The 24,382-nt window shown below is 39.8% G+C and overlaps 1 protein-coding gene across 1 annotated transcript in view; it reads left to right on the forward strand.

Annotated features, from left to right (window-relative positions):
* Positions 1 to 24,382, forward strand: part of thsd7ba (thrombospondin, type I, domain containing 7Ba) — a 1,117,993-nt gene that overhangs the window by 495,805 nt on the left and 597,806 nt on the right. Inside the window, exons 5-6 of the mRNA XM_051931000.1 lie at positions 7,013 to 7,261; positions 16,143 to 16,309. Coding sequence (XP_051786960.1) covers positions 7,013 to 7,261; positions 16,143 to 16,309 — 416 coding nt within the window. The remainder of the gene's footprint in view (positions 1 to 7,012; positions 7,262 to 16,142; positions 16,310 to 24,382) is intronic.

The raw sequence follows: 24,382 nt of genomic DNA on the forward strand, positions 1-24,382 counted from the left end.
TTTCAGATGAATTAACTATGATTTACATATAGAGGTATATTTGTGAGTCGCCATCCAAAGAGAGTTAGTCATTGTTACAGTAGATTGTACTAATGTTTTGCGAAACGAGGAAACTGAATTGGAAACTTATGAATTTGAAAGTTCTGCATTACTGTTGTATTAATTCCCATGGAGATATTTCAGATACTTTCTCACTTATGTCATATATGAAATCATAATCATAATAGAAGTATATTCTGGTGCAGCTTGTGCAGTTTGAGTCATACTATACTATTGCCAAGTAATGGCAGTTGTATAATCCTGTTTATTTGACATCCTCTACCAATGGCAAGCATTGATTAAAGTTCTAGAATAGTACTGTTCATCTTTTTAAAAGCAAAACTGTGAAAGCTAACAAAATTAAAGCCCCAATGGTGGACTGCTGATTTTCAGAGAGAGTCTTAGGATCATACTACTGTACTTGTTATTTTGTTTTCACTTGATTGATTTGTGTTTTATATTATGTCATGTCTTAAATAAAATAAAATTTAAAAAAAAAGAAGAGCTACTGGACCACGATGAATGTGAGGACCTATTGGTGTCTCAGAATTTTAATGAACTGACGAGCAAGAACACTAATATTCCTTATGTTTATTGCCCTGAACATACTGTAACGGTACTCATCATTTCATACTTTAAGCCAATCATGTGTTGCAACAGGTAATCCAGCTACAGTTCTTCAATTTAATGCAAATCATATGAAAACACTAATTAAATACTCAGCATGACTATTCTCGGTTCAGAGCAGCCTACCTACTAGTGTGCATGACAAGATGATAACCTTGCTGATTCTTAATAAGCTTGGTAGGTGGAGATAAAAATAACAACAGGACGTCACTTTTAGGCAAAATGATGTGGTAGGATTATATTCTTTTTTTTTTTTGGTAATAAGTGAAGCAGCTTATTTATTGAGTTCACTGAATATACAGACGCCTCAAGAAGTTAGACACAATTCCATTTAAATTTTTTATATCTTGCTTAAAAAAGAAATACATGTTTGTGGAAATAAGTATTTCCATTGTGACAAATTCTTCCTTTGTGATTTTTGTAATTTATTATTATACTTCCAGACTTTCACAGAAATTAAATAATACGATTTGCACATTGTGCTGTGCTTGTAAGGCTGAAATTCAAGAGGCTTTTTCAGAACCGGTTCTATCTAATATTCGGTCAAAGAGCATATGAACCAATAAAATGAGGAAGTGCAGGACTAATCCTGGATGGGATGCCATTCTATCGTAGGTATATATTTATGTGTACAATTTAGATTTGCCAGTCAGCCTAACTGGACAACAGGCCTGGATTAAACAAGCAAAATTAGCCTGTGCCTGGGGTACACAATGAAGAGGACCACCACCGAGTTATTCCAGCTATAATGCCCTCAACTCTTTCACGGCCACACTCGACTTTAGTCAGATTTTTTGTAATTGTTTTCATCTGCTGTGTTTGGCTTTAACCTATAGTTTAAAAGTTTGGTTTGATAGTGTCATGAAATGTTACCTGTGTTGGTGTAAGAATTTCTCTTCCGTCAAGTGTAAATACAGCTGGCTGGGTCTGGCTAGCATTTAACCCATCAGCTGATAAGTATAACAGACCCTTGACATCTTTGTTTTATTATTTCTTTTACTAATTTGTGTTACAGACCCTTAAACTCTTTGCTTTATTATTTCTTTTACTGATTTTTCACATATACAAGATAAATCTCTTACAGAGCATAAGGTCTCAGGGGGCACCATTGTTGGACTGTGCTTAGGGCATCAGGTGTCCTTAATCTGGCCCTACTGAACAGTAGGAGTAAAGTAGATTACACAAAATAATCCTGTGCAATCAATACCAGAAGAAAGCACCCCAGATGAGAAACAAATTGCTAAAAGGCAGTCGCATTACCTCTTGTACCACTTTGACTCCTGTTTCCTTATCCACTTTGCAGTAAAGGACCAGTTAAGTGGAATCCATACACAACAAAAGGAACCATGAGCCTAAAAGGTAGAAGACTGCCACGTGTGAAGATGTCACCACAGTTTAACTATGTAATCCATTGCTGCAAATTAAATGACTATGAGTGAATCAATGGTCAGTCAGGTGTTTACAATGACCACTATTTGTAGATATATGCAAAGATGTTGTTCTTAGTGCTGTATTGATAAAATAGAGCATGTTAATTCTTCACATATCAAAAATATTACAGGTCTACAAAAACTAACATGAGGGTACAGCTTGAGAAGTCAGATTGATATCTTATTGTGTCCCAATGCCTAAATCAAGGGTCCATGTGGTTAATATTATAGTGGTTGTAGAAAATACTCAAATGAGAATATTGATGGCTTAAGTAAAGATGGTTCCGTGAAAACACTAGCTGGAGGAGTAAGGTCTGGCTTACCTTTTAGTTCATCTCATTCTTTTGGACACACTCAGTTGCTGGACAATAAAAAATCTCCCTTATTGGGATATAGCAAACTTCAGCTAACCAGTGGTCCCTAGTCACAGTCTAAGTCAAGGATTTCACTGACCAGGACATAAACCTGCATTCTCTATGGTCATGGTTTAGACTTAAATTACCAGAGATGCAGTAAAAGACTGCCTCAACAGAGTAAGTGATTCGCACACACTGAACAAAATCCTTTTGTGTCAACATCATTTGAACTGAGGAAATAAAATGAAGTGTGGTTGGGCTGACGAGACAGATTTTCTATTTCAGTATTGACTCACAAGGTTAAAGGAAATTGAAAAAGGTCTCTTCCAGATGTCCTGATAATATCAATCTCTTGTGCTTTGGAAAAAAGGAATCCATCGATGAATGGAAGACATCACATTCATTCATTAACAAAAGCTGACAGCTACAATGAGGGCAATAACTCAATTAATGATAATTTTGTAATAAAACTAGATGTAATATAATGAAATTAAAAATGAATAATTGAATTAAAGTAACAACGTAAGACCAATACAATTGTAAAACACAAAGTTAAAACAGGGAGATGACGAAGGTGAAGTAGAAAACTAGTTAAGGATAACCATGCCAAATATTGTTGCTGAATATTAGCAGAGAAGAGTTTCCAGAGTCCCATCTAGGGCAGTTACTTTCCTGTGCCCTAAACTGATTATACAGGCTTTGGTTCTCTGCTACCTTGCAATGGAAACGATGGATGAGTGTTTTTAGAAAAAAAGTGGATAGAGAAGCAAATTGTCTTCTCAATCTGTGTTCATCCATCTCAGTCAGGGTTGTTTTCAGAAAACTGATTTTAATGTTGTAGGTGGGAGTGCAGGGCCTGAAGGAGTAATTGTAAATTTATGATTATTTGACTTAAATGCAGCCTCATCAAATACTTTCCTGGTTATTGTCATGGCCATATGAATATGGCCATAAAGCAACATGGTGTAATTTTCTATTCTGTGGTATGCTGAGCACAGTAACACCACTTCTACAAGAGGCCCAGCAAATCAACAAGCTAATTAATTGGACAGGCTCATTAAAGGGACGCATTCTGGACCCCCTTGTAGCAAAAGAGAGAATTATAAGAAAACTGAGTGCTATCATGAATGATGCTGCACATCCTCTCTGTGACACACAAACACTGAGGACTTTCAGCCAATTAATCATTCAAATGCTACTGGGGCTCCTTCATAATCAACAAGAATATGTCTGCTTAATGCCTCACTGGGACTGTGACAGCCAAGTCAGAAGTTTTCTTTTTTAAAGTTTCTTCCTTTTCAGTCTATCAGGTGTGTGTTCAGAACTTATTGTGTGTGTCTATATCTATTTATTTATCTACTGTATCCATTTATGTATTTATTTATTTAAAGAGCTTCTGTAAAGGCTCTTTACAGAAGCTCTTTGAAACTAGGCTGATTCTGTGATAATGCCGGTCCCGTACAGACTCCCTCTTCCCACATGGGAGTCTGCTGAACCAACACCATTGATAGTTATGACCGAGATGAGCTGACATGAGGACAATTCACTGATGATGCCAGAGGATGGTGGAAAAAGTGCTCAAGTGCCTTTATTAAAAGCAAAGTCAAAACGAGTAAAACCAACAAAAGTGCCAATGGTGCAGTGTTCAAAAACAAAGTACATATATAAATCCATAAAATCCAGTGAAAAGTGGGAATAAAAAATAATCAATAAATAAATCTATTAAAATCCAAGGTTAACATGCAGCCTAACTTGTTCCGATCTCTGTCCACCTCCTTCTCATGCTCCCCGGCTCACCCATTGGGCGAGTAGCCGGCGGAGACTCAGCAGCCAAAAGCTCCTTCCGGCCAACCTCTGTCTTGGCTGATACCAGGCATCACGGCCAGACCGTCCGAGGTCGGCTGTCCTCCCTTCTTCCTTCGCGCTCACGTAGTCGCACCTCAGAAGCCTAGGAAGTACTCCTGCCTTGGTCGCCACACTCCACCTGGATGTTCAGTGCGGCAAACTAGCCCTTAGAGCGTCACAGCTCCTTCACGGGGCCCCAGCTCGTGCTGTCTCCTCCTTCCAGGTGGCCAGATCCACCTGCTAATACTGCCTTTTCATTTACATTTACATTTACATCATTTAGCAGACGCTCTTATCCAGCAGTGTTTGTTAGTTTTTTTTCGCATACCCCTTGGGGTCAGAGCGCAGGGTCAGCCATTGTACAGCGCCCCCTGGAGCAATTACAGGTTAAGGGCCTTGCTCAAGGGCCCAGCAGAGTAGGATCTCTTTTGGCACTGACGGGGATTCGAACCGGCAACCTTCGGGATACCAGCGCAGATCCTTAGCCTCAGAGCCACCACTCCGCAACTTTTAACCTCTTTCCTTCTTTTCTTTGATTTTCTTCCCCCTTTCCTTGTACCGACCCATATATATATACACCCATGACTCTGTGGGCGCAGCGCCTTAATCACACGCTGCAGGAAGCCAATGAAGCAATTGAGAACGATTGCACCCACACATGCTCTATGGATTTAAAACTTGGAGTTTTTTTTTGAAGCCGCGGACCCGCTATACCACAGATTCTATGGCTATAGGGGATGAGTTATGAGGAAAGATTAAAAGAGCTGAGCCTTTTTAGTTTAAGCAAAAGGAGATTAAGTGGAGACATGTTTACAGTTATAAAGGGAATTAGTACAGTGGATTGAGACTGTTACTTTAAATTGAGTTCTTCAGGAAAATGGGCACACAACTGAAAACTTGTTAAGGGTAAATTTCACACAAACATTTAGATGTTTTTCTTCACACAGAGAACCGCAGACATACAGAATAAGTTACCAAATAGTGTGATCGACTGTAGGACTTTAGGGGCCTTCAAAAATGGACTTAATGTTGTTTTGGAAGAATTAAGTGGAATGGACTGGCAAAATATGTTGGGCTGAATGGTCTGTTTTCATCTAGATTGTCTGTTTTCATCTAGATTGTTTTAATTTAAAAAGGTAAATCCCCCAACCGCAATGCCGTAGAGGAACCATTTTTGGTTCTCAAGGGACCCATTATGTAGAAGACTCCAGAAAGGACCTTTATTTATTTAGATCTGTAACAGGCTCCATGCAGTAAATATCCACGAACAGCTGGTAACTGATTTGTGAAATAAGAATGGGTCATGATTTTAAAAGGACTCTTGCTGCATACATTCAGGAACACAGTCTTAAGTCCTTGTTTTCCTAACCTGAAACTTTCCTGCTAGCTAGCCTACCATACATTAAATATTTTAGGTATCTTTTACATATTAGAAACTGTTTTCAAAGCACACAGAGCTAACTTCATATGTAAGGAATCCTTACCAGAATGAAATGGTGCTTTGGCAAGTAATCGTTCTGTGAGGAACCACATAACCCTGCAAAGAACCATAAAATGCCATGAAAATTTATTCTTTTTAAGAGTATGGGGACAAATACAGATCTATCTATCTATCTATCTATCTATCTATCTATCTATCTATCTATCTATCTATCTATCTATCTATCTATCTATCTATCTATCTATCTATCTATCTATCTATCTATCTATCTATCTATCTATCTATCTATCTATCTATGTCTGTTCTTTGTGTTGGGGATTAAAGATTGGCAGGGTGTGAAATGGGAAATGATCATTGTAACTATCGAGAAAAACAAATCTAAATCGAGCAAAACAAATCTAAATCACAGTCTAAATCCTAAAACTTTAATATTGTTTGCTCAGGTTATTTTATTTTTAAAAGTGCTCAAATGAGCTCTGAATGTGAAGTTTGGCCTTTTCTAAAATACCTGTAGTGACATTTATTTTGCGGTCGAAACAAAAAAAAGAGTTTAGATTTTGAAAAGATGTCAGCATCAGAGTGAACACAGGAAGAGGTCAGTGTAGATATGAAAAAAATATATATTATTTTACCTAATAATTATGACATCATGCATTGGTTTGGACATGTGCAAAGGAGAGATGCTGGCTATATTGGGAGGAGGATACTAAGGATAGAGCTGCCAGGCAAGAGGAAAAGAAGAAGGCCTAAGAGAAGGTTTATGGATATGGTGAGAGAGGACAGGCAGGTGATGAGTGTAACAGAACAAGATGCAGAGGACAGAAAGATATGGAAGAAGATGATCCGCCGTGGCAACCCCTAACGGGAACAGCCGGAAGAAGAAGAAGAATGATGACATCATGCACCAGTGCATACATGCACATGTTCTCACTAATGATGACCACATCAATGACAAAGAAATCTATCAAATTAATCGGGCATAATACTGTATAACCAAAAGATGGCTGAGAAATATCTTAATAAAGAGCACTGTTCTCAGGTTCTTGTAGTACTGTCTCAATCAATGTCTTTTTGTTATGGCCATGTTTGAGATTAGACCTCCTCCCATGATTTTCAAAAGGTTATCATAGCCCGTATTTTAACAGCATCATTGCATCATACTGACGTGTAGCTGTTCTGTTTGTTTTGTAATATGTACAGCTATAAAAACACATGCACCTTATTTATTGTCTAGATTGAGTACTTAGTGGCTTTATTTTTTCTTTACCTTTTAGGCTGTGCATTCAAGATAATGCCCCAGTGACCATTCAGTCGTGTGTCATGCCCAGACAGTGTGAAACCTCCAACTGGTCCTCATGGAGTCCTTGTTCCAAGACTTGTCAGTCAGTGGACTTGTCCCCAGGGTACAGGACGCGGACCCGTTCTTTGAAGCAGATCCCTCTTGGCGGTGGCAAAGAATGTCCAGCTCTCGAAGAAAAAGAAGCCTGTAATATTGTTGGTGATTTCTTGCCTCAATGCCCCAGGTAGAGTACTACATCTGACATTTAAGCGCTTGAATGTGTTTTGTTAGTGTGGCTTGGAAATGTATTTACAGCAAGATCTCAGCTAAACCATAAGAGACTAAAAAGTCAATCATTTTATTTTTTCCTTACTTACTAAAAAAGGGACAAAGGCTTCTTTTTATTCAAGTAAGTGTGACAATTATAACTGGAGAAATGCAAAATGTAATATCTGGCTGTGGTTAAATCGGTAGCAGCTTTAACATTTCACTTGATATTTCATGAAAAAAATTCCTTTTTCGACCTACAGTTAGTTACTGAGAGAGAATGAGCAAATGTATTAAGCTGACATACAAGCTGTCAAATGAAAAGGTGGAAACATCATGCTTTTTTCTTAAAAGACTTTCTCCTCTCTTTGAAAAATGATAGACATTCTAGGTTGGATGGTTAAAAAAATGTAACCAAAAAAATAAGACTTTTAAATGCTATGAACAGATTTTAATCAGAGCTTACTTACTTGCATTACACAAACATACAGTATATGACACATACTGTATTAAATAAAATATTAAAAATAATTATGGGATTTACTGGAGCCTGTAAATACTGTAGGTCTGCGTTTATTGATAAACTACAGGTCTGTCTCCATAAGACAGACATGCAGACACCTGTTCAGAATTTTTGAGAATATCTTTTTGATTTTTTGTGTGGTCATCCCCACCCCACATATGCACAATGGGATTTAACACTTTTGTCCACCAAATGCTGTCCACTGGTTTGAGTTTCTTGCTGTTGAATACACTTGGCATCCCTTAAATTCCTTTCTACAGACTCTATTCCCTCAAATTCTGTTTTCCTCCAATGAGACTTGCCTCAATGGGCTACAGAGCCTGTAGACCAGCTGCCATGAAGCAATTTTTATTTCCCTTTCTTTTGTGGTCATGTTATCAAGAAATTGCTGTCACTTGCTGTTTCCATGCAAACCCTACCAGTTTACACATTTATTACAAGTTCCTGAGCTTTAGGTGACTGCCACCCATATTTATTACCAACTTGCTGTTCCCCACGTCTCCATCCGCGTAGTAGTGAAATAGAACAAACTTTAAAAATTAATAAACTAAAAGGTATCGCTAGCTAAGCAAAGGCAAGTTACGCTCCAAAACGCAGAGGTAGACCGACTCCCCACTCCTGACATCACACTTCCACCTCCCCTTGGCCTGCAGCCTCTGTTCTGGATTAGTGCGGATATATTGCTCCTGCAAGCAAACTATGATTCTTAGTGTGATGAGAGTAGTTGCAAAATCAATTGGAATGTTCAAGAAAATTCTAGAAAAATCTAAATCCGTTAGGTTAGGTTAGGTTAGGTTAGGTTTCTTTATTTAGTCATGTTTACACAGGAAAACATGAAATTTGCCTTCTCAGTTGCATCTAATAACAGGTAACAGACAGAATGAAATAAAACAGACAAATAGAAATAAGAAAGGTTAAGGTAAGGCAGTTAGATAAAACATATTTATACCAAAAAAAAAAAAATGGTAACAGGATATATATCAAAACCTTAAACATTATCTCCGATATTTCTTATTGAAAAGTCGTATGGCACTAGGAAGAAAGGAGTTTCTGGAGCGATTTGTATGGGTTTTCAAAGCAACTATCCTTCCTGATTTACTGAAGTTTAGTTCTACATGTAATGGATGTCTGTCATCAGTTGAGATGATTTCCAGTTTCTTTAGCATTGCCCTCTGACACACAGTGGTCAAATCATCTACATCAGCCCCAATAACTTTAGCTGCATACTTCGTAAATAGTAAGTAGTAAGTAGTAATCTTGTTCCCTAGCTAAGTGGATGTAAGATACGCCCTCAGGCTGGCGCGTGAATGAGGCCTGCCGTCCTTCCCTCAGCCCGCCACATCTCTCTCAGATTTGCGCAAATAAATTGGTATCGCAAGTGAAATATTATACTTAGCGCAATGAGAGAGGTCACAAAATCAACTGGAATGTTCAAGCAAATTATAGAAAAAAACCTGATTTAAATCTGTTAAGCAGTTCTCTCGTGAAAAGCGGTCAGACAGACAGACAGACAGATGTTGGATTTTATATATATGGAGATGTCCCAATAGCTAATATTCAAAACATGTTTAGTATCTGCCCATCATGGGATGCCAGTCTGTCTTAGTGCATACTCATGCATACATTCACATTCAGTGTGTTTACATGCACACACATAATCGGATTAAGGTGAATAACCCAGTTAAGGCAGAAACCTGGTTTCTTAATAATCCACATTTACACATACAAGTAATCTTCTGGAGTTCAATCAGCCACTGTGAATCCAAAATAAGCATGACACCTTTCATAATTTTCTTGTGTTTTACAAATACATTTAGTCAAATTTATGCTTTATTTATAGGTTTCTTTTATTAGAATCCATGCAGCAAACTCTTTTGTGCATAGCTGTACGACTGAGCCCTACAAAGGCCCCAGTCCATGTGTTTCTTGCCTTACACCCAGTGTAACATAGATATTTTACTTCAATGAGATAAGTATTGCATTAGGTTTTTTGCTACTCTTAAAAGTAATCAGACTATTTAAGACACATCTTATATATAAGAGTCTATGCATGGAAGTGTGTGTGTCTGTCCGGCCTGGAAGTGAGAGGTGGAGTCAGGGTGAGGGATCCGCCTCCGAGGAAACAGACAACTCGCTTAGCCACTAATCACACAAGCGAGTACAGCATATCAGCAGAAATGAAACCTCAGGAGAAAGACAACGTCGCTTAGCTGCTAACATCGGCAAACCAGTATCCCTTTTACTTTCCCTCCCCCGCTAATGCACAAGCAATGCGAACATGATGGCAAATCGAATCCTCCTAGTAGAGCAATAGTTTCTAAGAACCTGAGTTTTTTACAACATGGGCTTACATGGCTAATTACTTATAATGTGTTACCCTACTGCTCTAGAGGTTATGTTGCAGAGCTTAGCACTGTACATTCAGCTGATTAACATAAATTCAGCAATTTCTAAAACTTTGAGGCAAATAATTTCTGCCAGATTTCTACCAAATGCCTGAATGCTTCTACCTGTGTCTGCTGAAAGTGTGTACAAAACAAACACACACCAAGACTACAAAATCATTTAACAGTAACAAATTAAGGATTTACATGGCCACATAATTGGGTTGTTCACACAGTAAATCTGCCTCTGTTAATCAGGTTTCTCAGAGGCCAATAACCAGATTTCTTGGATTGGAATAAGGGTTTACTTGGCATTTTAGAAATCAGGTTTCTATGAATAGTCGGGTTATTGAGGCACATGTAAACACATTAACATGCTCATACTTGTTAATTCATCTAATCTGTGTATCTTTGGAATGTGGAAGACTGCTCAAGTACTTGGTGCAAACCACCTCAGAGGTACAGATATGAACCTTTGGTTCCTGCGTATATGGTTCAGATAGATAGATAGACAGATAGATAGATAGATATTTTTGAACTGCCAATTGGCCTAACACACATGTGCTTGCATATGTGAGTGAAAAACCAGTGTATGCAGAAGAAAATGCAGAGAGTCAATGGGAGAAAAGCAAGTGCACTGTACAAGGGAAATGACTGGAGACAGGATTTGAACCCAGGGGCAGTAGCAGTAGCAACCCTACATGCCTACGTGACAATCATTTACAGGAACAATGCCACTGAAGGGTGACTCATTGTAGAGCCTAGGGTGCAAACGGCCTCACCTAGTGCTCCTGGGAGCAATGCAGTTGTCTCGTTCTGTTACTGAAGGAGCTCCTCTGTTTAGTTACTGTCCAGGATAGTAAGCAAGCTTCCTGAGTGAGCTCAAGAGCCTGACTCCCAAGATAGTCTCTTGGCATCGCCTGCACTAATGCCATTTCCACAACTCACTACAGCACTGAAAAGTACACTGGCCACTAAATACTAACAGAAAACATGTAAGAGTGGCCTGTATACACCAAATGACATCAACTGACTTAAGAAGTAGAGGTAACTTAACCCTTCTTGTATACAGCTTCTGTGAATCTTGTTGTTCAGATGCACTGTGAAATAGGACAGCCCGGACACACACAGGCGGACACCGATTCAGCCATCACCACACATTTATTCATAACACTACTATTTACAAAGTCTTACGTACACTGCCACCAAGCCCCACAGTCTCCCAAAGTCCAGGCTCTCAATAGCCACTTTCTTCTTCTCACACAAATCACACTTGGGCCTTGCCTCGCCTCACCTCACCTCACCTCACCTCACCTCACCTCACCTCACCTCACCTCACCTCACCTCACCTCACCTCATCTTCCACCTCACCTGACTCCAGCCTTGATTGCAGGGAGGCGGCTCCTTAAATAGGCGGCTGATTGCTGACCGCACCCAGCCACCTGTGACACACCCTGAGGTATATTTAAGTCCTCACCACCTCCACATCTTCACCTTCATTAAGAACAAGTGGGTAGAGTGGGCTTGACCCTCCTGAAGTCTACTATTATAATCAATGAGAACCAGGGGCAGAGTTCAATGGCTTCAGAAACTAGAACTGCACCAATGTGCCACCATCATCTGCTGCAGCAGGGCTGCTTTTCCAAATTCAAAATTTAGCAGATTAAAGAAAGGTGCATGCAGTTACTGTACTTTCCTACCATTTACCTTTGCTTTCATTGTGATTTCTCAATTAAAATCAATTTTCTGGTCACAATACTTACTTGTAACAGTTGTTCACTCTATCTAAACAATAGAATGATTGAATGTTTGACTAATTCTCTCATTGTTAAACAAATCAGCCAACATTATTAAAGCTCACAATTAAAATCAAAAGAAAATGATGCCAAAAAGACAATAAGTCTGGATAGATGTAAAGAAGTAAGGCAATTTTCTTTTTTTAATGTCAAGAGGTCTGTGAACAAAATGGTAAAATAAAATCTGTAATTTAAATCTAGTTCTTTTTAAGATAATAGAAGGAATAATAAATACTAACTTTAAGAACTCAATCAAATTACTGTTTAAAATTGCTTTTTATAATCATTCACTGATTGTAATTTATTTTTCAATACGTATACAGTATATTTCCAGGTTACTCTTAGTTTAAAATGATAAGAAAATGTGCAAACCACAGTTCATCTATCAATACACTCCTGTCCACTTCAGTGTCACAGGGGGACAGGACATATCTCAGAAACAATGGGCTCAAGGCATGGATGGGTTAAGAAAAATCATACAAGTTAATTTAGAGTAACTTAACATCCCTAAACTCTCGTAATTCAAATCAGATTTCCATGGGGCTGGCACCATCCCAGCAACAGTGGATCCAAGGTAGGAAGCGGGCCTGGACAGGGCACCAGTCTTTTGCTGTTTCCATCGTTGTGCACACTGACTTGTTTCAGTCTTAATTGAGTTGATTTTTATATACAGTACCTTTCATCACTAAATACAGTTGCAGGGCACTGTAACAAAATCTCAGATATGAGATGAGTATAAATTTTTCAAATTACTAATTACATAAGAGTATATTTTTAAACAGACAATTGTATGGGGCCAATTTACAACTGCCAAGAGAAAAGTCAGACCACCCAGAAAAAAACCCACACAGATGTAGGAAGGAAGCAAGCTCCACACGGACAACATGCACGCATCAGATTCAAACCTAAGATAACAGTAGGGTGACAGCGGTATTATCGTAGTATTTCCCTCTACTTACCCTTTACCTGTTTTCCCTCAAGGGTAAGTGTACTCGTCAAGTTCATTATCAGGTTGGTCTACTGTTGCACTTTAAGATGAACACACACATACATAGCTATATGCATACACACAGACCCTAACCACAACAGTGCCCCATGAATGACACACACACACTGATTAACTTTTAGCACTTTAAACCACACAAGTGCTTTAGGTATAACACAGCCTGTCACTCAGACTTACTTATTATTGGCACAAACAACATACGATATCTCAGACCTAAATATTACTTTTGGTCTACAAGAATACATTTAAACATACAAAGACTCAGCACTCTTGACTATAGGCCAATTATCAGTCAAGAATACCTTCTTTACGTACTGTTCCCTACTATTGAGTGGAGCTCTCACTCTCAGCCTTAATAATCCTCGCAGCACAGAGGTAATGGCAAATCTCCGGCTGCACCAGGTGCTCAAAGAAATCTAACTTATTATTTCAATCACTCTATAGACATTAAGACAAAGCATAGAAAGTTAAAAGCAGCATGGCATTTATTACAAGAATAATAATAATACCACTGGAACAAAGAGAAAAGCCAAGCAAAATGACACCTTTTATTGGCTAACTAAAAAGATTACAATATGCAAGCTTTCGAGGCAACTCAGGCCCCTTCTTCAGGCAAGATGTAATTAACAAAGAATAATAGAAAACAAAGAACAAAGAATAATAGAAAATAGGTACTGATAGGAAAGTCTGAATGCACATATAGTCTTTAGAAAAAGCTTACGAAAAAGTTACAGATGACAAGGATGAATGTCGGTGGGTGGCATTTGATTTAGCAATCGATGTTCATGATGGGCGGCACGGTGACGCAGTGGGTAGCGCTGCTGCCTCGCAGTTGGGAGATCTGGGGACTTGGGTTCGCTTCTCGGGTCCTCCCTGCGTGGAGTTTGCATGTTCTCCCCGTGTCTGCGTGGGTTTCCTCCGGGCGCTCCGGTTTCCTCCCACAGTCCAAAGACATGCAGGTTAGGTGGATTGGCGACTCTAAATTGGCCCTAGTGTGTGCTTGGTGTGTGGGTGTGTTTGTGTGTGTCCTGCGGTGGGTTGGCACCCTGCCTGGGATTGGTTCCTGCCTTGTGCCCTGTGTTGGCTGGGATTGGCTCCAGCAGACCCCCGTGACCCTGTGTTCGGATTCAGCGGGTTGGAAAATGGATGGATGGATGGATGTTCATGATGCTTTTCTGACACCCAGTGACATCTTCATCTGTTCTTCTTCCTCCCTCCTTCCTTACTTCCTTACGTCCTTACTTTTCCTCCTCACTCCTCAGACGAGGCATATTTATTCTAAAATTGTACCAGGGGGTTTTGCAAGATGTGATTGATAGATATTCTGATTGGCTGGCTGTCAATATGAAGAATTAATTCACTGTCCGTTTTCCCAAACAATAAAACCTTTTATGTTCTCTGAGGTGTCGGCAGATCTTCCTTTCCCAAGCTGTAAAACCATTTTAGCACTATGCTATGAACAACTCTTATATAAGTGAGGTGTAAGGGAAGAGGATATGCCTTGATTTGTCCTGAAATGTACAGATTTTGTACCCCACAACAACAACAATACTCAATGTGCCATCATGATACCCTAATTTAATTAATGAAATTTAAATTATTATCAGATATTTAGAAAAGAAGAAGGGTTTGATGTAAAAAGTCAATCTAGCCCAACCAGTCTTAGTCTTTTAAAAGAATGTAATGGCTGTAATGGGTAATGCAGTAGTTAGCAATGCTGCCCTTATAACTCTTGAGTCTAGAATCCTGTGACAGTCACCATCTCAGTGGAGTTTGCATGTTCTCCTTGTGCCCAGCTGAGGTTTTCTCCAAAAGCTCCAGTTTTCTTGTTGCACTCTAAGGTCACATATTAGGATAACTGTAGTTTGGCCCAATATGAGTGAGTATGTGTGTGTGTGAGAGAGCAAGCGGAAATGCCCTTCAATGGACTAGTATTAGTTTAAATATTATTTTATGCATTGTGTAAGAAACTTCCAGTGCAAGTTGCTTAAGCACCTTGACCTGGATTTAGAATATCTGATAGGTGTGAATGCCATAACAGAGGGACTGGCATCCCACCAGAGATGGATGGCGCTTCCTTACCTAAACAGGATTCCACAATGGAAAGATGTGGATGTACATGTATCCTGGCCGGGTTGTTTGTCAATACCTTTCCCAGCGGGGGACATCATAATGAAAGGACAAAGGAAGACTGTTTCCTGGGACCATATATTCCCCTTATACACAGGGTGGCAGCATCCCTCCTGTGGAACTCCTATTTGTACACCCACATTGCATATTGGGAGCTGTAGCTCTGTTGGGGTGCTTGGGAGGAACAGGGGAACATTAATGTTGCATTGGGGAGCTTCCACCTGGCCTGGAAGTACTTCCGACATGCAGCACTGTGGCACCAAAGGTAATACTGGGTCCGGCATAAAAGAAGCTGCTCCCTCTATGTCAGCGAGTCAGAGTCAGGCAGCAGCTAGCAACATTCACAGAGGCGGAGGAGTGGTAGTGGAAGGAGATGGTAGATGACCTATGGTGCATTATTATCGGGCTGGACTGATTAAACCCGGTAAAGAAATCATTGTATATCAAACAACTCCCCCTTATTCTACCTAAAATTGTATGTTGGTTGAGTTGTGCCTGGTGTTCGGGGCTCTGGGACGCTCACTGGTGGCCAAAACTGTTTAACATAACACTCTCAAATGCACTTAAACCCATTTCAGGGAGCCACATCCTAGCCAGGAAGAATCATTCAAGAAGCAGGCACCAAGTCTGTATAGGGCATCAATCTATTACAAGCAGAACTAATTCTCACAGTCACAAGGTGATCAGTTTGGAATCGTCAATTAACCTAACGTGCATAACTTTGGTGATGTGTGAGGAAAGTTGGAGCAGAGAAAGAAAAACCTATGAAGACAAGTGGAGATGGCACAAGGAGCCAATTCAAACCCAGGATACTGGAGCTGAGAATCAGAATCAATGACCATTCTACCATTAGGCTGTCATGTTCGTCTATTTACTAGTAACTCTTGGCTTAGAAAAGTCTTGTTAAATATGAATAAGTTAATTTCTCAGTAGTAGTGTGAACATAACAATAAAACATCATGTATGATAGTTGACTGTTTAATATTGTTTGGTAAAAGTGTTTAATTTTGCATTGTTAGGTTTGTGTGGAAGACCACCGAATGGGGAGACTGTCAGATGGCTCCTCTTCTCAGCCCCTTTGATCGCCGCCAAAATAATCACTCAATGCTGTGCGGAGGTGGGATCCAGATGAGGGAAAGATACTGTGTGCAAAGTCCAGACGACCCACGCGCGTCACATAAAGAAGGTAGGACAATAATGATATCTAGTAAATTTTTAAGAAGAACGTTATAATGTACTAGAAAATATTGGTGAAAATGTCTTAAATAGCATTGTTAATATGCCATTACCTATTGGAGAGGAGGGAGAGTGGATCGAAGGTGGAGAAGCAGTACACGGAGGAAGCATTAAAGAAAGGGAAAAATAATAAGAAATAATTTACATTTGTGGAAAACTAGCTGTCCACATGTCATATGCCCAGAAGTCCTCTCTTTCAAATTCCTGCCCAGCACTGCTTGTCTCTTCAGCTTGCCCCATAACCCTCTGCAGGGAGCAGACAGCTCACACTTGACTTCTTTAACAAGCATAGTGAATTATTGTACTTGTTAAAAAAGTAAATTGTATTTCAGCTCTCATATAAAAAAATGGCTTGTTCTGCCTTTCTTTTTTTCACACCCTGTATTACAACATGAAATCTTAAAAACTGAGAGAAACTGAAATATTCTTTCAATCGACACACATTCAATTATTTCCTGAAGACACCGATATGATAGTGGCCATAAACTTCACTTTTCAATATCTCATAGTTTTAATATTGCATGGATCAATAATACCCCGTGATAAACTCATTCCCTACCAATGCAAGGCTTGTTCCTTCTTAATGCCATTTATTTCCGGACTACATTCAAGCCCCCTGTGACTTTGGGCAAGCTAAAGTGGGTGAAGAAAATGAATGAATGTAACAATAAACTATAGTTCTCTCAATATCATTTATAACTGTGAGACATTTCAGAATCCTAGCGAAAAAAAACAGTTAAACCCATCCCCATGATTGAGACATTGTACTCAAGTGAAGTGTAATTGCATTGATTGCTCTCTGTAAGCTCTGTTATTATGCCAGCTATAAAACACAAGGTATGAGTGTCTATCAGGCTTTTCAGTTTACAATTGCTTTTTTAAAATGAATAACCATTACTGAAGCCAGCACTTGGATCAAGGCCTTTACATGTATCAAGAATACTGAAGATGAAATCACGTTTTTGTTTTGCCCTAATTAAAGAATGCCCAAACTTTCCTTAGTGAGAAGTATTGGGAGATTCCCTGTTTACTTTTTTTTAAACTGGGGCCCTGTTGAAACGACTACACTTCAATTAAAAGCACAGAGATTAGGCTCTGTCAATACTATCCATGAAAACAGAGACTTTTGAAAATTTTACTTCTGAACTTCTTAGCCCTGATACTTTCAAAGTCAAGCTAAGTGCACTTTTTCTCCAACATTTGAGTGTTTTTCACTGCCTTTGCCAATTTTTGAGTGTCTCTGTGGGAAAGGTTAGGCTGCATGATAAGAAAATGTTTTTCAGGGAAAATGAGGCCCCCGCAAAAGACAATCTCTATGTGTTCATGGTGCAGTGAGATAATCAACAATTCTATCTTTCTGAATAATTAAATATGAAAGGCATAAATAGACATAAAAGGTAGTATACCAGACAGACAGACAGACAGACAGACAGACAGACAGACAGACAGACAGACAGACAGACAGACAGATAGATAGATAGATAGATAGATAGATAGATAGATAGATAGATAGATAGATAGATAGATAGATAGATAGGCGTAATTGTGCAATAATGCTGAAAAATCAAAAAAGAAGCAAATATTTTTATGATTTATGATTTTACAATATCCTCCAAAGCCACACAAACCTAAAAATCTGGGGGCTGAATAAAGACATAAGCTCAGCATTGTGTGAGAGTACAGTTATCTTGGAACACATTTTATCATCATGCAGGGCAGCATTGGTAGAAGGGAGATATTGCTGGAAGTATGACAGGGAGCTAACATCACTGATGGGACTTTGGAGGATGCAGTTCAAAGACGCAAGAAAATCCAGGGAGAATCGGGGCTTATCCAGTTTTTTAGGAGTGAACGGAAGCCTCCTAACACCAGTGACTGTGGCATCGTAGGGGCAGACATAGAATGGAAGGTGATGTTGTTTTTCTGGCAGCAGCTAACCTTCCCAAGGAATATAGTCAAAACGGCGCTAAAGCCAGATTTGTTAATTTGTTAAAACCATCATTATGCTGGAATTGTCAGTCCCTTGGGAAAAGAGTTTAGGGGAGTCATTTGAGAGTCTATTTCACAAATATCAGCCAATGGTTAAAGGTGAAATGCCAGGCACTGGAGGCTGGAGTTAGAGGTTTTCCAAGGCAATTGCTATGGAGTGAATTGAAGACTGCACACTAGAGTGCAGCAGCACAAGAAGATTTGTAGCATTGTGGGATGAGAATTGGAGAGAACATCACAGTGATTGTGGTTCAAGAGAGAGGAGCAATGGATTAATCACCTTGCTTAGGTCAGTCCTGATCTCTTCAGCTGGCTCACCTTGCGGAAGGTGTTGTGGTAACACTGAAACAGCTAATGAAAAAGGGATTAATCTGAGGAAGAGACAAGAAGCAACTTTATAATCCAGCTATGTGTAAATAAATGGTAGTTTTAAATATATGGTGTACACATTTATGCATTAATTTTACTGTTTAGGCTTGGTGGTAGTTACATTGTATATCTAACTGTTGTTAATATTTGTGGAATATCCATATCTATCTATCTATCTATCTATCTATCTATCTATCTATCTATCTATCTATCTATCTATCTATCTATCTATCTATCTATCTATCTATCTATCTATCTATCTATCTATCTATCTATCTATCTAGATGTATTATTATTTGTTGTGTGTGTGTTTAACTGACACCTTTACTTAAGATGACTTATATATCAGGATTCAGTACAATTGTTTACACATTTCAGCATAAAATGCTTTCATAATTTTAGATTTTTTAGCCACTCCAACATACCTCATAAACGTAAAGCAGTGTCTATGTGCAGTTAATACAGTTTATGTTTTCTTTTTCTTTTTCCTTGTCATGTGTAGTTAGTGATATTTATGCATTGACTTATCTTGGATAGAGATTTCAGTGATGGGATAGACATCCAGCTGTCAGGACCACTATGGGCAACTATGAAGTGAGAAATTGTCGAGGTATTGGCTTACCTGTGCTCAGTTTTAAGGGTATCCTGATCATTAAGGTCATCTTTAATAAAGAGGCATACTAACTAGGCAATAATAACCAAAAATCTTTGAGTTGTAGCAGCCTAGTTTTTACTATAAAATTCAACTGCTAAATGTATTTAAAATAAAATATTTGACACAAGGTGATTTTTTTCCAGTTTCTAGACAACAAAGCAAAACTGCACTTAAAAGCATTTAGTAAATATTTGCCTACTCACTGTAGAGGATCATTATGTACGAGTCCTTAATTTTGGTTCATTTCCCGGTTTGTTAACAGGATGTGCTTGGCACTGAGGTCTTTCAAAATAGACCTATTAATTAAGCCCAAATGTCCACTGTGAGTCAACAACAATCTTTTTTAGCAACAGTGCAACTGAAGCTGAAGCCATAAAACACATCATTCTTTTTCATGTAAGAGAGGCCGTTTGGAATTTTGTTTTTCTGTTTAAATAATGAGAGCTTCATTGTAGGTTTGTTTACCTGCTTTTGCCCAGTTCATTGAGTAATCAGATCAACCCATCTTGGCTGTTGTATAATACATTAGCGGGCCTCCTGCCTTGTTTCTCGTTCTGCTGAGTACAATCCTGAACTGAATGAGTTTTTCCACTTTTGAAAACTGAGCCTCCTGGGTGTCTCAGTAATCTTTTTTGTTCTAAGCCTTACTAGTTTTTAACTGAAATTTTGCTGTATTTCATTGTTATACGAACACTATGAACATTAAGTCCGGATGTGGGCTGATAACTATGAACAGCTAATCTTTTATTTCATGTCATCTTCTTTGCACACTGATTCCCAGCACCCCTAACTTTCACTCTTTTATAAATGCAATCCTTTTCGGTGATAGCCTATGTTTCTACCCACTTTTCTCCATGCAGTAAGAAGAAATTATCCTTTGTTTTCCATCACAGTAGGCGCAGGACACAAACTTTTATCAGACAGCTGGGTTTCATGGCATCTTCAGCATTGATCTGTGATGGCAAAAGGGAAAGCCTGCAGAGTGCATGCAGATTACTTGCATTCCAGTGGCTCTAGAAGAATTGAAATTACATGGCTCGTAGTTTTTGCCTCAATCATCCATGTGTTCCATTTGCAGGCTTTGATCAATCATCCACACCGCGTGATACCCAACGCTCTACAGTTAACGTTTACAACCTAGAAGATTTTCTCTGTGGAAAAATTTCACTTTTATAAATCATTTTAGACAGATGTCCATTTAGCTCACTTTTACATTTCCATAATCACCCCCCAGTCACATTTTCATATTTTTGCTGAGTGTTGTATGTAAGATGACTTACTGTTCAAAATAAAAGTTTATAATGCATTTATTTTCCATTTTTTCTGTAATTGAAATGAATAGCTCAATCAGGGTCACACAGAAAGGCAGCACTGGGAAGTGAAAAGGTTTCCGTGTGGTGTACAGTCCAGTGTATTTACCACTAAGCCACTCCGTCTGCTTGCAGTGTGTTGCATTCATTCAAATGTGCAGAGCCCATACTCTAACATGAACATTCTTTTAAAGACCTGTCTCTAATTTTGACACCTAAAATTTACCAGCAGTCATCTTAAAAGCATGCATGCATAGTCCAGAGTGCCTGTGCAATGTTAGAGAGAACAACCAAACTCTGCATGGAAGAGAAGACAGAGAGATAATAAAGTTGCAGAATTTTTAAATTTTATATTTTTTGACTAATTTTTCTTATTCCCCCAATTCCCTTTATTTTAGGGCCATGTGGGGGACAGGGCTAAACCTCTGATGAAATTCCATTTCATTACAGAATATTCGAACATTAGAAATATTGTAACAAAAGCAAGCTGTCCTGCACGATAAGCTTGTCCAAAAATAACGTTAAGTCAAGATTTGAAGTTCCCTGAAGTTCTACTCTGAGCACATTACTTGGTAATTTATTTCATTTGACTATGGATGTTTGTGTGAAGGAAAACTTTCTAACATCTATGTGTAAGAAGAGGCCTGAGCTGCCTCGAAAGCCTGCATATCGTAATCTTTTTAGTTAAACCAATGAAAGGTGTCATTTTGCTTGACGGGGCGGCACGGTGGCGCAGTGGTAGCGCTGCTGCCTTGCAGTTAGGCGACCCAGGTTTTCTTCCTGGGTCCTCCCTGCGTGGAGTTTGCATGTTCTCCCCGTGTCTGCTTGAGTTTCCTCCGGGCGCTCCGGTTTCCTCCCACAGTCCAAAGACATGCAGGTTAGGTGGATTGGCAATTCTAAATTGGCCCTAGTGTGTGCTTGGTGTGTGGGTGTGTTTGTGTGTGTCCTGCGGTGGGTTGGCACCCTGCCCGGGATTGGTTCCTGCCTTGTGCCCTGTGTTGGCTGGGATTGGCTCCAGCAGACCCCCGTGACCCTGTGTTCGGATTCAGCGGGTTGGAAAATGGATGGATGGATGGATTTTGCTTGACTTCTCATAACATCTGTGTGAAATCTGCCCTTAGCAAATTTCTAACCATGACCCTTTGTTCCTATTGTAGAAATTATTTTAAAGTAACAACTAGGATCTCCTGTACTAATTTCTTTTATAATTAAAAATCTTCAATCATGTCCCCTGTTAATCGCAGTTTGCTGAAAAGGCTCAACTCCTTCAACCTCTCCTCATACTTTATACTTCTCAAACCCAGAATCATTTGTCATTATTCCCTGAAGTTTTTCTAGTGTTGCTATGTCTTTTTTGTAATATGGAGACCAAAACTGAACACAGTAGTCCAAGTGAAGCATCACTAGTGCATTATAAAGCTCAAGCATAGCCTCTCGTGACTTGTTCACCGCACATGGAGCTTTATAACCTAACATCCTATTAGCTTTCTTAATCACTTCTGCACTCTTTCTGGATGTGGATTGTGATGAGTCCACTGGGGCTCCTAAGTCCTTCTCATAAGGGATACTTTCAAGTTTCGGACTTTCCAATGTGTATTCAAATCTAACATATTTACTTCTACGTGTAACAGATTTCATTTACTTGCATTAAATTACTTCTGCTACAACCTGCCCATGCCTGTATTCTGTCCAATTTCCTCTGTAACTATTAAGTTGATTCTGCATTATCTGCCCTTCCACCTAGTTTGGTATCATCATGCAAACTTAACCAGCTTGTTGATTATGTTCGTGTCCAGAAGCGGCCCCAACACTGACCCCTGAGGAATACCACATTTAACACCATGTAATTCTGAAATAGTTCCCCTCACCATAATGCCTTGCTTCCTGTGTTGTACCCTACACAGCACACCATGAATGCCCACTTCTTTCAGTTTGATCACTAACCTTTAATGTGGCACTTCATCAAAAGTCTTCTCAATATCAAGATAAATAATATCATATGCAGCTCTCTGACTGTATGCTTTTGTTGCTTCCTCATAGATTTCTACGAGTAGCATATTAGTGACACACGATCTTCCTTATTTGAAGCCACATTGACTATATTGGCTAATACTCCTGTTCTAGAGATATGTTGTTCAAACTTTTTTCTTAATAATTGCCTTTATTAATTTACCTGTGATGTGAATTCATTTTACTGGCCTATAGTTACCTGGATCATTCCGGTCACCCTGTGTATATTGTGGCACGCGGCTGGGGGTGGTATCCAGCCGGGACACCCAAAAGGACCAGAGGAGGGCTTGCACCTCCTCCAGGCCACGATGGGGCGACTGCCCTGGTGGCTGTGGGGACCAGCTCTGTAGAGAGCTTTGAAGCTCGGCCGTGTAGGGGCCAGGGGGCGCCCCAATGCCTATGGAGCCCTGGACCTCAGCACTTCCGCCACACCCGGAAGTGCTGGGGGAAGAGGATCGGGGACACCCGGAGTGTTTCCGGGTGCACAGCTGGCACTTCCGCCACACTGGGGAGTGCCAGCGGAAGATTGTCAGGAGGACAATCCGGGTGACTATAAAAGGGGCCGCCTCCCTCCTTTCAAGGGCTGGGTCAGGTGAGGAGCAGGACAGAGCTTGGTGGAGAGGAGTGGAGGTGGTGAAGAAGGCAGAGTGAAAGAGGCCTGGACTTTGTGGAAGTCTTGGGGGTTTGTAGTGCACTTATTCCTGTAAATAGTTGTTAAATAAACGTGTAGTGGTGCTTAATACGATGTCTGCCTGTCTGTGTCTGGGGCTCGTTCCACAATATAAAATACAATACAGAACAATTTATTTTTATATAGCCCAAAATCACACAAGCAGTGCCGCAATGGGCTTTAACAGGACCTGCTTTTTGACAGCTCCTCAGCCTCGACTCTATAAGAAGACAAGGAAAAATTCCCAAAAAAAACAAACCCTAGTTTTGAAAAAATGGAAGAAACCTTGGGATAGGCAGTTCAAAGAGAGACCCCTTTCCAGGTAGGTTGGGCATGCTGAGGGTGTCAAAAAGAAGGGGGTCAATACAATACAATACACAGAACAAACACAAGTATCCCTCAATACAGTATAATAGTAAAATAAAGATGTTATAAGTACAGAGCAGAATTTAACAGTAGATGATATCACATAATATGATTTGGATTTGTTCAGAGTCCTGGAGACCTCGGCCATCAAGCTGCCTCCCCCAATTGGCCATTCCACAGGACAGGGCAAGATATAACAGGATAATATTTGCTAGCCTCCAGTCTATAGGAATTGCCCCACTGTGCAGAGATTTCCAAAAAAATATGTGCCAAAAGTTTATATATGCACTCATAAACTTCCTTAAACACTCAAGGAAAAATGTTATCTGGCTCTGGTGATTTGCTACATTTCAATCTATTTAAACCAAGCAGTATCTAATGGGCAGCTGGAATGCTTACCCGGCCGGGACACCTCTGTAAGAGAAGGACTGGGGGAAGGAGCTTGTACGGGGCAATACTTCCCCCGGGACAATAGAGGGCAGCCCTCCTGGTTTGCTACACTGCCATGGAGCAGGGAAGCTCAACCTTGCTGTGGCCCATGGAGACGGCCAGGAGGCGGGTGGAAAATGGCTGAGCCCTCCTGTTCAGGGCTGCCATCACACCCGGAAGTGCAGCCGGAAGATGATCATGGAACAGTTGGAGCACTTCTGGGTC

This window comes from Erpetoichthys calabaricus, chromosome 8 (assembly GCF_900747795.2).
Source record: "Erpetoichthys calabaricus chromosome 8, fErpCal1.3, whole genome shotgun sequence".
NCBI classification, from domain to species: domain Eukaryota; kingdom Metazoa; phylum Chordata; class Cladistia; order Polypteriformes; family Polypteridae; genus Erpetoichthys; species Erpetoichthys calabaricus.